At 39.0% G+C, this 12,843-nt stretch overlaps 1 protein-coding gene across 1 annotated transcript in view; it reads right to left on the bottom strand.

Moving 5' to 3' along the window:
* CTTNBP2 (cortactin binding protein 2) overlaps window positions 1–12,843 on the bottom strand; it is a 186,801-nt gene that overhangs the window by 47,054 nt on the left and 126,904 nt on the right. The window contains 4 exon segments of the mRNA XM_075065458.1: window positions 1,497–1,596; window positions 1,676–1,762; window positions 10,252–10,331; window positions 10,827–10,922. Coding sequence (XP_074921559.1) covers window positions 1,497–1,596; window positions 1,676–1,762; window positions 10,252–10,331; window positions 10,827–10,922 — 363 coding nt within the window.

Genomic DNA, 12,843 nt, shown 5'->3' with positions numbered 1-12,843 from the left:
CTTTTTTTTTTTTTTTTTTTACCAAGTGTGGTATTATTTCATCCTGCCTTCCTTATCAGCTTTCATTACTTAGCCATCTCTCTTTTTTATTCTTCTTTACTGGTCATCCCAAAATTATAGTTAGGGCATGCTGACTAGAACCATTTCAAGAATAGGTATGTTGCTCCAAAATATCTGTTGTGGGATATTTCAGTCCTTGTATAACTGTTTATCATTGTTTTAAAAAGTGGTTAACTTTACATTAGCAACAAGAATTTAATTTTGGTCTGCAGCAATAAGACAAAATACACATGGATTGATGCTTACAGTTAGGCACTTAAATCCACATTTAAAATACCTAAAGAACAGGTCTGATTTTCAGAGGTGCTGAAAATCCAATGATCTTACTGACATTAGAAACTTTTAGCCACAGTGAAGAGAAATATTTATTAAGTATTTATAATACTGGACAGATTAAAGAATGTGTATGCAGTGAAAGCTTTCTTAAGGTGAAATAATGTTGAGTTAACATTGTACTATTCTAGTATTCCAAATACAGATGTGCTTGTATACTGCTAAATGTAATACCATGGAAAACTGGACAATACGATTAGTTCAATATATACCACCTACCAATCAGAAAAAGATAATATTTGAGCAATAAATAATGAAGTATAAAAAACATCTGGGTTTTCAAAAAAGGCTATGTAGAACAAAATTAAAAAACCCACTGATTTAAAAAGGACTAAAAGTGATCCTATAGAAATGGCTCACTACATCTATCGAGGTCTCCCGAAATTGGAGACATTCATTGATATGGACTCTCACACAGTCTGAAGCCTGTTGTTTTAATAAACTGAAGTTGAAAAATGGCATTCTTCTAATGGCTGTGGTGAAAAATTCCAGTAGACAGTAAAAGTACAAATAAGTTCAAAACTTAAGAAATGGATAAGTAAAATAACTCTAGCTAATATTCCATTTAGGATCATCAGTATTGTTTTTCTTTAATCCAGTTTGTTGGCTCTCTCTCTCTCTATAATTGCCTTGTTTTTTCCAGAAAATAATACTTGCAATGCTGTTTTTTCAACTTCTTTATAGATTTTTTTAAAATTAGTTTTCATTGCTTGTGAAAGATGCTGACAGCTGTGGAGAATAAAGTGCTGTATTCAGCCAGCAGGGATGATAAAGTAGCAATGTTCTTATATTGCTGGTTCAACATTTCTGAACATTGAAAATCAAGTGAAATGTTCACTAACATAAGGAAACATGAAAGCAGACAGGAGAAAAAAATATTAGAATCCATTAATGTAAAAGTTTACACAAAGCTCATTTCTGGACTGCCATCTTTAGCACTAGCTCACTTGAGACCCTTGTTTCCTTCTCCAGAATTTGTGAGTTTTTCAGAACTCTATTAAAAATATGCCATAGGCTATACAGCGTGCTTTAATGTTTCGTCCGAAAGCATCTTTAGAAGTAGCCTTCTACATATCAAAATAGATCTGCTGAAATAATCTTACCATTATGGATGAATAATTCTGCAAGCTGCTCCTTGGAGAAATTAGCATCCACTTCAACTTTAACAATTTCACAGGTGAATCCGGCAGCCATTTGCTTTTTCTGTGTTGAAAATTCACAGGTTTAGGGAAGCTTTACATGCTCTTTCTAGAATTATTTGTTTTGTATGCTTGTTTAATACCTTCATACAGAGCGCTATCTGATGTGCTATGTAGTCTTGCAAACTTCCTTCTGGACCATGAAAGATGACATTACGGTATTGTTCAACCTACACATAAACAAAGTAAACTTTATATGAATATTCATAGACCTGGATATTTGTAATCCAAACAAAACAACCAAAAAGCAAGGGGTTGGGTATATGTGGAATTTTCCACTTCACAATCATGACATTTATGCACTTTATAATACAGTGGTCTACATGTGCAGTATTTGTGTGTTGCAACTTTTAAAGAGAGATTTTTATACAGAAATAACATGGGATTGTTCTTAATATATAAAGCTATGCGAAAACATTCTTTTGTCCCATCAGTGGTTGAATTTGACAAACACAGACAATAGGGAATGTTACAGTTAACAATCAAATCCAATGACACAGAGTAGGCAGAACTTACAAGAGAACCTTTCAAACCAAAATTAGTCTATAAAAACCATCAACATTTACATTTTTGCCAGATTTAAGTTGAGGCAAAAACTACTCCTCAAGCTCTAAATATATAATTTATGCTAACAATATAGGAACCCAGTGTCATAATATTTAGAACCTGTTTGGCTAAACTGATTTAATTTGACCTCTTGGATTATAATGGAGATAGCCTATCTCCTAGAACTGGAAGGGACCTTGAAAGGTCATGAAGTCCAGCCCCCTGCCTTCCCTAGCAGGACCAAGTAATGATTTTGTCCCAGATCCCTAAGTGACCCCCTCAAAGACTGAACTCACAACCCTGGGTTTAGCAGGCCAATGCTCAAACCACTGAGCTATCCCTCCCCCCATAAAAAGCATGCTGAAGAGGCAAAGAGATACTTGCTCTACAAGTGTGAAAAGTAAACCAAATATCCCACCATTCACATTTAATAGTAGCCGCTTTGGGTTTACTACCTATTATCTAAATTCATCAGTCTCTCTTATTTAAAAACAGGAAATTTTTATTCATTGTATAACCATCTTGCTACTTTTATACAACCATTGGCTGGGAACGGTGAACAGCGGTCCCTGGGAGCTGCCAGTGGATTACCTTGATGAGCCGCGTGCTGAAGGTTGCTGACCCCTGGTCCATACTATTATAATGCACACATTTAAAAAAAATATTTCCAGTTCTCTGTGATGATTTTACTTCAACATGTTTTAAGTTTTTTTAACTGAATGACATAGCTACAGCTTTACCTCTAATTGAAACTCAGAAATGCACTGTATAATGTTCTGGAGAACTAAAACCCATTTCAAATCAAAATTACTTGTGGGCCTTCACTTTGTAAAATGATATTAGCGTAGTGCTCACGTGTAATTAACTGTCAAGGGAGCACAGTTAAACTACTAGGTAACTGTCAGACTCCTGCAAACAGCTGAGATCTAAGGCACACATTGTTTACCTAATTTACCAGCAGAGGGCTCTGGAGGTTTTTTTTTAACTTGGGTTTTAATTATGTTTAAACTGGCTCTATCGCTATGAAAACAATGACATCCAAAAGCTAATTTACCCAGATTTGCTTTCTCATTAGTTTTCATACACCAAACAACTTGTGTAATGAAAAATGATTTTTTTTTAATACAAATAAAGCTTCTGCTCAGTAAGGAATAGGGTTGGTTTCTTTAATAATGGTTGATATGAACCAACTTATTTTAATTCTGTTTCCTCTTTAAAGCTGCTAATAATCACCTGCATATTACATTTCAATAAAAAATTCATCAATCAACTGGTAGTTGGTAAAAATGAATTTAATGACTTCATTTCCATGCTTGCAATTTATTTTTTATATGACAGAAAATAAGAGATTGAAGGAAAAATGTCCTTTTGAAAAGAGAAAACGTTTTTTTAACTGTTGTCCATACAGTCCATGCTGGAGTTTTAAAAGATATCTTTTAACTAAAATACTACTCCCCTGCATACCTTCCTCCCCTTGTCCCCCACAAAGGCAAATCAGAACAGTCCTGTGAATCCTAAAAAGGTGCCCAGAAATTATAAAGTACTAGTGGAAAAATGTCAATATATCAGACTATCAGGTTTTTTGACGTCCAGAGAACAAGTTAGGGCCATTTTGAAAGAAACAATGAGTTACACAGTTTTTCCTGAACCAAACGATTGATTAATTCAGTTCAACGTCTCATACTTTTCAGCCAAACATTAACTTCATCTCATCAGAAATCTCAGGCATCCCACTTCACAGTAATATAATCTATACCTTACCTTATGTACTGCACTAAACAAAAACAAACGAAATACCAGCATTAAAAGACAGCTACCTTTTCCGTAACTGGTGTTTTTTGAGATGTGTTGGTCCTGTCCAGTCCATATTAGGTGTGTGTGCTCGCCATATGCGCCACGCCAGAAGTTTTTCCCTTAGCGGTATCCGATGGGGACCAGCTCTGGTGTCCTCTGGATTGGGGCCCACATGGCATGGTATAAGGGGTGCCACTGGCTCCCCCCACCATCAGTTCCTTCTTGCCAGAAACTCTGACAGTGGGGAAGAAGGGTGAGTTGTGGAATGGACATGAGGAACACATCTTGAAGAACACCAGTTACGGAAAAGATAACTGTCTTTTCTTCTTCCAGTGGTTGCTCATGTCCATTCCACATTAGGTGACTCCAAAGCAGTATCCATGGAGGTGGGTAGAAGTTCACAGACGTGTAGATTGCAACACAGCTCTGCTGAACCCAGTGTCGCCCCTGACCTGCTGAGTGATGGCATAATAGGCCATGAACATGTGGACAGAGAACCACGTTGCAGCTCCACAGATAACCTGGATAGCGATGTGAGCCAGGAAGGCCGCTGAAGACGCTTGTGCTCTGGTTAAGTGGGCTCTGACAATCAGTAGCAGTGGAACCCCCACCAGGTCTAACACAAGGTAAACCAATTGGAAATCCTCTGTGAGGACACCAGAAGGCCCTTCATCCTATCCGCTGTAGTGATGAAGAGCTGAATTGATTTATTAATGTATTAATATGAAATGCCCTCGGGGCATGGAACATATCTGTACCGCATTGCTAATGAAGAACATATCACAGATGCAAACCTATTACTTATTATTTGTGTAGCATAATCAGTATGCTAGGTGCTTTTCAAATGGGTATGAAGATAAGGTCTCTAACACAAGGAGCTCGCCATTTAAACAAAGTACAAATGAAAGAAGAGGGATTAGGCAGATGCAATGGAAATTAATGTTTATGAGTAATGGAAATGAGCATGGTTCTTGTGAGTTCCTTGATTTTTGTTTGGAAATCGTTTGAAGTCACTGTACGCTCTTCATTGCAAAGGTCTTTTGGAAGAATGGAAAATTTCTCTCTCTCTCTTTCTTTCTGTTAGCAGCATTTCCCACAATTCTTGATGACATCTGGGCTGCTCTCCACTTTCTGCAGCTCATGAAGACAGATCAGAGTTTGGAGCTGCATGGTGTAGCCATGCTCTCTCAGCTCCTGCTTGCTTCTAAATGAGTTATTCTCAAACTGTAAAACCTATATAACATTAACAAATCTTACAGAGATAAAGAAATAACTATGTACAGTAGACAAAGAAAGACAGTCCTATGGTAATGACTCTACTTAATATCTGACCCTGGACTTATGAGCCATCCATGTTGGGTGGAAATGTGAGAAATGCTGTTAGAAGAAAAGAAATTAATAATAAGAAATATTCCATTCTGCAGCCCAGCATCTCTCACTTTTCTTGACATCTGGGAAGTAGTGAACAACGAACGGAGGTTGAGAGGGTTAAGAAAAGGGCAGAAAAAGGGGAAACAGTATCCCTCCTACCAATAATATTTGCTGAAAGGACAAAAGCATTTCCAGGCCATTGCCTGTAGCACTTTCCTGCCAAAGAAAGATTCTGTAGTGGATGGGAAGTCCACCTTGTAGGGACTGATAAAGATGGTAGCACTTGATCAGGTGGCCACCTTACAATTTCTACTGAGGATGCATTAGCTTTTTCTGCTCACAAGGTCTCCAAGGATTGTGTGGAGTGTGCCCATACCTCTTCTGAAACCAGAATCTCCAATGCCTTGTACACTTCCACAATACATAGTCTAATCCAGGGGTCGGCAACCTTTCAGAAGTGGTGTGCCGAGTCTTCATTTATTCACTCTAATTTAAGGTTTCGCGTGCCAGTAATACATTTTAATGTTTTTAGCAGGTCTCTTTCTGTAAGTCTATAATATACAACTAAACTGTTGTTGTATGTAAAGTAAATAAGGTTTTTAAAATGCTTAAGAAGCTTCATTTAAAATTAAACTAAAATGCAGAGCCCTCTGGACCGGTGGCCAGGACTCGGGCAATGTGAGTGCCACTGAAAATCAGCTTATGTTCCGCCTTTGGCATGCATGTCATAAGTTGCCTACCCCTGGTCTAATCTGACTAGCAAGAGAGGACCTGGAAGCTCTGAGTCATTGGTATTTCAGATAGCAGGATACAAATGGGCCCCCTGATCTCCTCATGGATTCTGTACATTTGAGGTAAATTTTCAGAGTCCTTCTGACATCTAAGATGTACCCCTTCTCCTCGATGGGATGCTGTGGATTTGGACAGAATAAAACTAGAACGACTTCTTGGGAACTGTGGAAAGGAGAGTTCACCTTCAGGATAAACAATTTCAGAACTTCAAGCACCATCCTGTCCTTAAGAAACTTGTAATGAGGTTCCTGCTTGGAGAGCGCTGCCAGCTCTGACACTTACTTGGTAGACATGATGGCTATCAGAAATCAAGTTTTGATGGACAAATAAAATACGGATACTGATGTGAGTGTTTCAAAGGGATGGTTTGTCAGGGGTCTCAATATAAGTGGCAATCACTTGGGAAAAGGAGATCTAATCACTGGTTTGGCCATCTGGACTGCCCTAAGAAATCTGGGTACCTAGGTGTTCCTGCCAGGAAACCTGCAGATCCTGTGAACATCATTCTACTAAGGGCAGACACAGTGCACAATGATGCTGGGCTGGAGATCTCTATTGAAGACTTCTTGGAGAACATTCAGATAGAGGAATTACAAAATTTGCTTCATGTTCCTGGCACCAGTTGAAAACTTGGTCCAATTAAAGAAGTATGTTTTCAAGGTTGATACTATTCTAGAAGAAAGAAGTGTTCTGGTGACTCTAGAGGACATACTCACCAATATTAGTACTTCCCTTTCAATAGCCAGGATGTTAGATGCAGCCACTTTGGGTTCAGATGAAGTAGAGGTCCTTGGGAAAGGATTTCTGGTCTTTCGGGGAACTTAGTGGTGGTCTCAATTTTAGCTCTATCATGTCCAAAAACCGGGGGTTACCAATATTACTGTCCCATTTTCATTTTTTTTCTGGATCACCTTCCCTAATAATGGGAAGGGCAGAAACACATAGAGGGGGCCCTCTGACTACCTGTGCGATAGTACATCTGTTTCCATTGATCTGGGGTTCACTTCCCTGAGGAATTACTTTGATTTCTACATATCTATGTGCTTCTTAAATGGTTAAGGAAAGGCCAAACAATTGGATGATTAACTAGACCACCTCCTGATTCCGGCATCACTTGCAGCTGTTCACCTTGTGCCTGCTGAGTTAGTCTGCCTTTTGGTTCAGGTCTCCCTTTATGTGAGTTGCCCTGAGGGAGAGGAGAGAACTCTCCACCCACTGCATGATTTCCATTGCTTCAGCCTGTAGTGCTGGGCTTCTTGCTCCCTCCTTGGTTGTTCACATATGTGATTGGGATCATATTGTCTGACAGTCAGGATGTGGTTCTTCTCTAGGCTTTTTTGATGTTATAATAAAGCCATGCTCCTGCAGGAGATTCAAGGTCGAGGACTGCAGCTCTGTGGTTGTTGCTGCGGACAAAGCTCTAATTAAGATGCCATCCAGGAAGGTGTATAGGTGATGTGAAGCTGCCTACGATTTCCACCACCATCTCTGTAAAGATCCAGGGGGCCAATGACAAGCTGAATGGGAGCTTCCAATATTGAGACTGATACCTGCCATTGGCAAACCTTAGGAACCTGCAATGGCCCGGTCTGACTGGGATGTGGATATGTGCATCTGTCAGATCCACTGAAGTCAGAAGATTCCCCTGGAGACAGGGATGACACGGTAGCAGTTAGAGTCTCTATCTGGAACTACATTTCCTTCATCTACTTGTTGAGCCTTTTGAAATCTAGGTTGGCTCAGACTCCTTCCGTACACTTCTGAATGATAAAGATGGAGTACCACTTTGAGAATCTTTCCTCTGTGGGAACTCTCTCTATTACTCCCATATCTAGGAGGTGAGAAATCTCATTCTGGATTAGGGTTTTACAGAGTTGTTCAAGACGGGGGTGTGATGCTGTTTAACAGATTGCCAACTCAGGCTAGAGCAATAGGGCAATTCACTTGTGTGTCAATATCAAAGAAATACTAAAAGGTCTTAGTGTGTTCAAGCCAATTCACTTGTTAGAACAGATCAAAAATGATTGTACTGTTTTCACTTATCTGTATTCTGTTGTCTGCTATTGCGTTACATGTAATTACATTATGTACACCCTTCAGTGAGATAATCCTAGATCAAAGGTGTGTTAGAATTAGGAGGAAAATTTATTTAATGTGTAAAACTTCATGAAAACTAATGAAGGATTGTTTCTGGTTATCACACTGTATTTACATTATATTTGCCCATCACATAAGACTGGAGCCTGGAAAATGTAAAAGATTGCTAACTTCAAAGCATGGATTATGTTTGACACTGAAAGACTTATGGGAAACTAGCAGATTGCTACATCTTTGCTTTGCTTTGGGTTTACAAATTTGGACTCACTTGTTAATGTACTTTACCTGTTTTAACCTCTTAAGAACTCATTTCTTTTTCTTAGCTAATAAACCTTTAGTTAGTTTATTAGAGAAATTTACTTCTCAGCATTGTCTTTGGTGTGAGATCCAGAGCATTCATTGACTTGGAGTAAGTGACCGACCCCTTGGGTTGGGAGTAACCTAATGTCAGGTGAGTTTTGGTTTTAATAATCTTTCAACACAAAGTCTAGTTTGTCTGGGAGGTAAAGAGGGTCCTGAGAGAGCAAAAGGGGACTGTCTGTGGCTCCACAGTAAGACTAATATAGTAATCCAGGAGTGCACGTTTGTTATTGTCTTTGTAAAATCTTATTATAGAATATGGCACCAACTTGGGGTGTCTGCCCTATTTTCTGACAGTCTGATCTCAGATAGGTTCACCAGAGTGTGCCAACCAGACAGCATGACAGGGGACTGGATGAGAAATGGACAGGGTGGAGCCATTCCTCCAGGAAATGGGAAATCCTGCTCCCAATCCTCAGCTTCAAGGGGAGACTTATGCAGTCTCTGTCACAAACGGACAGGGGCTTTGGGAGAGGCAGGGGTTCCATGGCATTCTTCTGGAGAATCTGCTGTCTCTTCACTTGTATTCCGCAAAGAAAAGGCTGAAAAGAACACCTTTGTCTGAAGGGCAGTCCGCATTCTCTTTTAAAGACATGGTGTAGTGCTGCAAGGAACTGTTTAGATTTTGTGGCATTGTCTACCACTAACTTGTATAGCTTCCCTCTGAAAGGCAGGGCTCCTGTGAATTTGGCAGAGCACAGCACCTGCTTTGAGTGGTTATCCATCTTCCAGAGCCGTAGGTGGCACCTGCTCACTGAGCTGGAGGCCATGTGTTTGCCTGAGAATCTAATTGCATCCACTGAGGTGTCAGCAATGAACATTGCTTCCAAGGTACCTTTTTTTAAAATAAAGCCACAGTGAGAGTGCTCTCTACCTTTGAGAGCTCTGAGTTTTCCATCCAATTGAGAGATGCGCGCTCTTTCTCAAAAAAAGAGCTGCTAGTTACACCCTGAGGGAGCTGAAGAGGCCTCACAGTCTTTTTTGAGAGTGGTATCCATTTTTCCATCTGGGAAGATAACCATATCTTTAGCCAGGGACACTATGGCAGCGTCAACTTCTGGTATCTCAGTAATTGGGACTTCTGGTTTCTGGATCCCACAGAACCTAAGATAATTTCTGTTAATGTGCTTGCCCATATCTGTCTTATCCCAATCATTCTTGATTACTTCCTTGCAGTGTAGGGGAATTGTGGCTTCAAGGGAGGATTTCAAAGGGAGGTATTTGCTCAGAGGCTTACTTAGGAATTTTGATGATGATGAAGTGATAATGAGGAAGACAATGACTGACATTCCAGGGTCCCTCAGCCAGAGATGAGAGACATGCAAGCCATAGGGCTAAAGATTTTGCACTCTCTCTACTTGTTATTATATTTTAGTGTTTGTGGGATTATTTATTGGTTTAGTAGATTTGTTAATAAAGGAAATTGTGAAAAATTGCAATCGTGCTTCTAGGGCCTCACATTCTGATACTATAATAATCTGATATTATTATGATACTGATTATAATATTCCTGATGCTACTAAAGACTGAACCTTTATTGACCATTAATCAATATTAATCATTGATCCACCAATAAGGCAACAAAAGACAGAAATGGAGGGTAAGATGGTAGAAGCACTGCAGACTGGGTTAAGCAGGGGTTTTCACATATGTGTAAAAGAGATGAGAGCCAGCAGATGGGCGCTAGTCTGGTACCTACCAGCCGGAGGTAGTTCTGCAGTATCTGAAGGTGGATCATAGATGCGTAAGTCACACTGTTTAAGCAGCCTTCTTGAGGACCTTTAAAATACATATATTATTATCTAATACCTGCAATCCTCATGATTTATATGAATGTGTAATAAACAAACAAACATTCCTATACTTGCTATTGTGAGACCTTGAAGAATCTCTAAGACTCTATATGGACATCACACATTCAATCAGAGTTGCTTATCAACTTATTTTATCATGAAAAGAATTACCTGTATCTCATAATACAAGTTTAAAAGGATATCTGTGAGGTACTATGGGTGGTCTAGATATTATAAAATAACTGTACCTACGGGGTTTACTGCTCCTAAGTGCTATCATGTGTTTCTAAATGCTCTAGGTTCATATATCTGCTTTTAACCAAATTAAGTGATAATTATTTTACTAACTGAATCTCAAATTTATGGGAAGCAGGAAAGTCGCATGAAATACTGAAGAAAAAAATGGTAGCAAATGATTCATAATCTCTATTACTACGAATTTTTCAATTTTCAAAAACAAAATAGGTGCAAATGTCTTTACCAAATAAAAACACTGTTATGTGTTCGGTTTTATTCCTCTTCAAAAAATCCCATGGTGCCTGTGGAAAAATCTGACCTGTTGACCATGGAACATTTCCTGTTTTAAAAAAAAAGAGAGAGAGAGAGAGAGAGAGAGAACAGAGACATATACATACTATATCTGCACACACCCCTCCACACACACACAGCACACCTATCCGCTGGCACAGAATGTGTACATATATATTCAGTTCTGCTATTTTGAAAAACAAATTCCACGTATAAAAACATTTAATTGTTTCATATATGGGTGATGACATTTGAACATTTGCTGTTGTACACAGATTAAAACAATAGTTTAAAATATCACTTTGTAATGAACCTTTACATTTAATATATTAAATAGTAAACATTGAATAAAACCATGGTAATTTGCTTGATTCAAAGCATAATATATATTTTAGATGAAGGGCCTGGTTTTCCATTGCGCTATATCTTGTATAGTCATTCACATCAGCGCAAAGTGACCATAAAATGCTACCAATTGTGATTTGCAATCAATTCTTGTGTAAAAAGCTCTGAGAGCTGAAGGACAGCATTTTAAGCACACTTTGCACTAGTGCAATGAATACACAAAGGTGCAGGGTAATGGAAAGTCAGGCTCTAAGAGATGCTTGAATTTTGTGTTACAATGGCTGTTTATGAAAAGATTGGCAACAGTGAAAACAGTAGTTTTATTTATATATTTGCCAGACACATTCATGCAGTATGGTTTTCCAGTATTGTTTCATGATTACTCTAAGCGGGAAGTATCATACTGGAATAACAATCTGTTAATTTTCCTGATCAATTGCTAAGTAGAGCTTTCACTGAAATAAAATGGGAGTTCTTTTTTGCCCATACATGTAAGTATCAGTCAGGATCCATTACAAAAACCCAAGCACAGGATTTTATAGAAGAGGTTTTGATTTTTAAGGAGTAATGCCTTCTTCTTGAGAGCTAGACTGAGACAACACAACTCTTATTGACTTAGGATCTCAGGGCAGACTTGAAACCTGCGTTCCAGAGAAGATATAAAAGTGCCTTAATCCACTAACTCACCCACACAGCCAGAGTTAAAGAATGCTTTCATGTAGGTATGTTCTAAGGATCTTAAGGCAGTTCATAAGAACATAAGAATGTTCATACTGGGTCAGAACAATGGTCCATCTAGTCTAGTATCCTGTGTTCTGACAGCGGACAGTGCCAGATGCTTCAGAGGAAATGAACAGAACAGAATTTATTGAGTGGTCCAACCCGTGTTGTCAATCCCAGCTTCTGGCAGTCAGAGGTTTAGGGATATCCAGACCACAGAGTTGCATCCCTGACCATCTTGGCTAATAGCCATAGATGGACCTATCCTCCATGAACTTATCTAATTCTCTTTTGAACCTCATTCTACTTCTGGCCTTCACAACATCTCGTGGCAATGAATTCCATAGGCGGATTGTGCATTGTGTGAAGAAGTATTTCCTTATGTTTGTTTTAAACTTGCTTCCTATTAATTTCAACTGGAGACCCCTGGTTCTTGTGTTGTGTGAAGAGGTAAATTAAACTTCTTTATTCACTTTGTCCATATCATTTATGATTTTATAGACCTCTATCACAACCCTCCTTAGTCATTGCTTTTCCAAGCCAAACAGTCCCAGTCTTTTAAATCTCTCCTTACATGGGATCTGTTCCATGCCTCTAATCATTTTCGTTGCCCTTCTCTGTGCCTTTTCTAATTCTAATATATCATTTTTTGGATAGGGCAACCAGAACTGCATGCTTTATTCAAGTTGTGGGTGTACCATGGATTTATGCTCACAAACAGAGAAGAGTTGATCAGGGAAGTAAGGGTGAACGGCAACCTGGGCAGCAGTGATCATGACATGGTAGAGTTCAGAACCCTGGTCAAAGGAAGGAAGGAGAGAAGCAGAACGCAAACCCTGGATTTCAGAAAAGCGGATTTCAGCTCCCTTAGAGAAATGATGGGCAGGATTCCCTGGGAAGCTGAA

This window comes from Chelonoidis abingdonii, chromosome 1 (assembly GCF_003597395.2).
Source record: "Chelonoidis abingdonii isolate Lonesome George chromosome 1, CheloAbing_2.0, whole genome shotgun sequence".
In the NCBI taxonomy this organism is placed as follows: Eukaryota; Metazoa; Chordata; order Testudines; family Testudinidae; genus Chelonoidis; species Chelonoidis abingdonii.
Note: the sequence above shows the minus strand (reverse complement) of the source record. Positions and strands in the feature narration are given on the sequence as shown.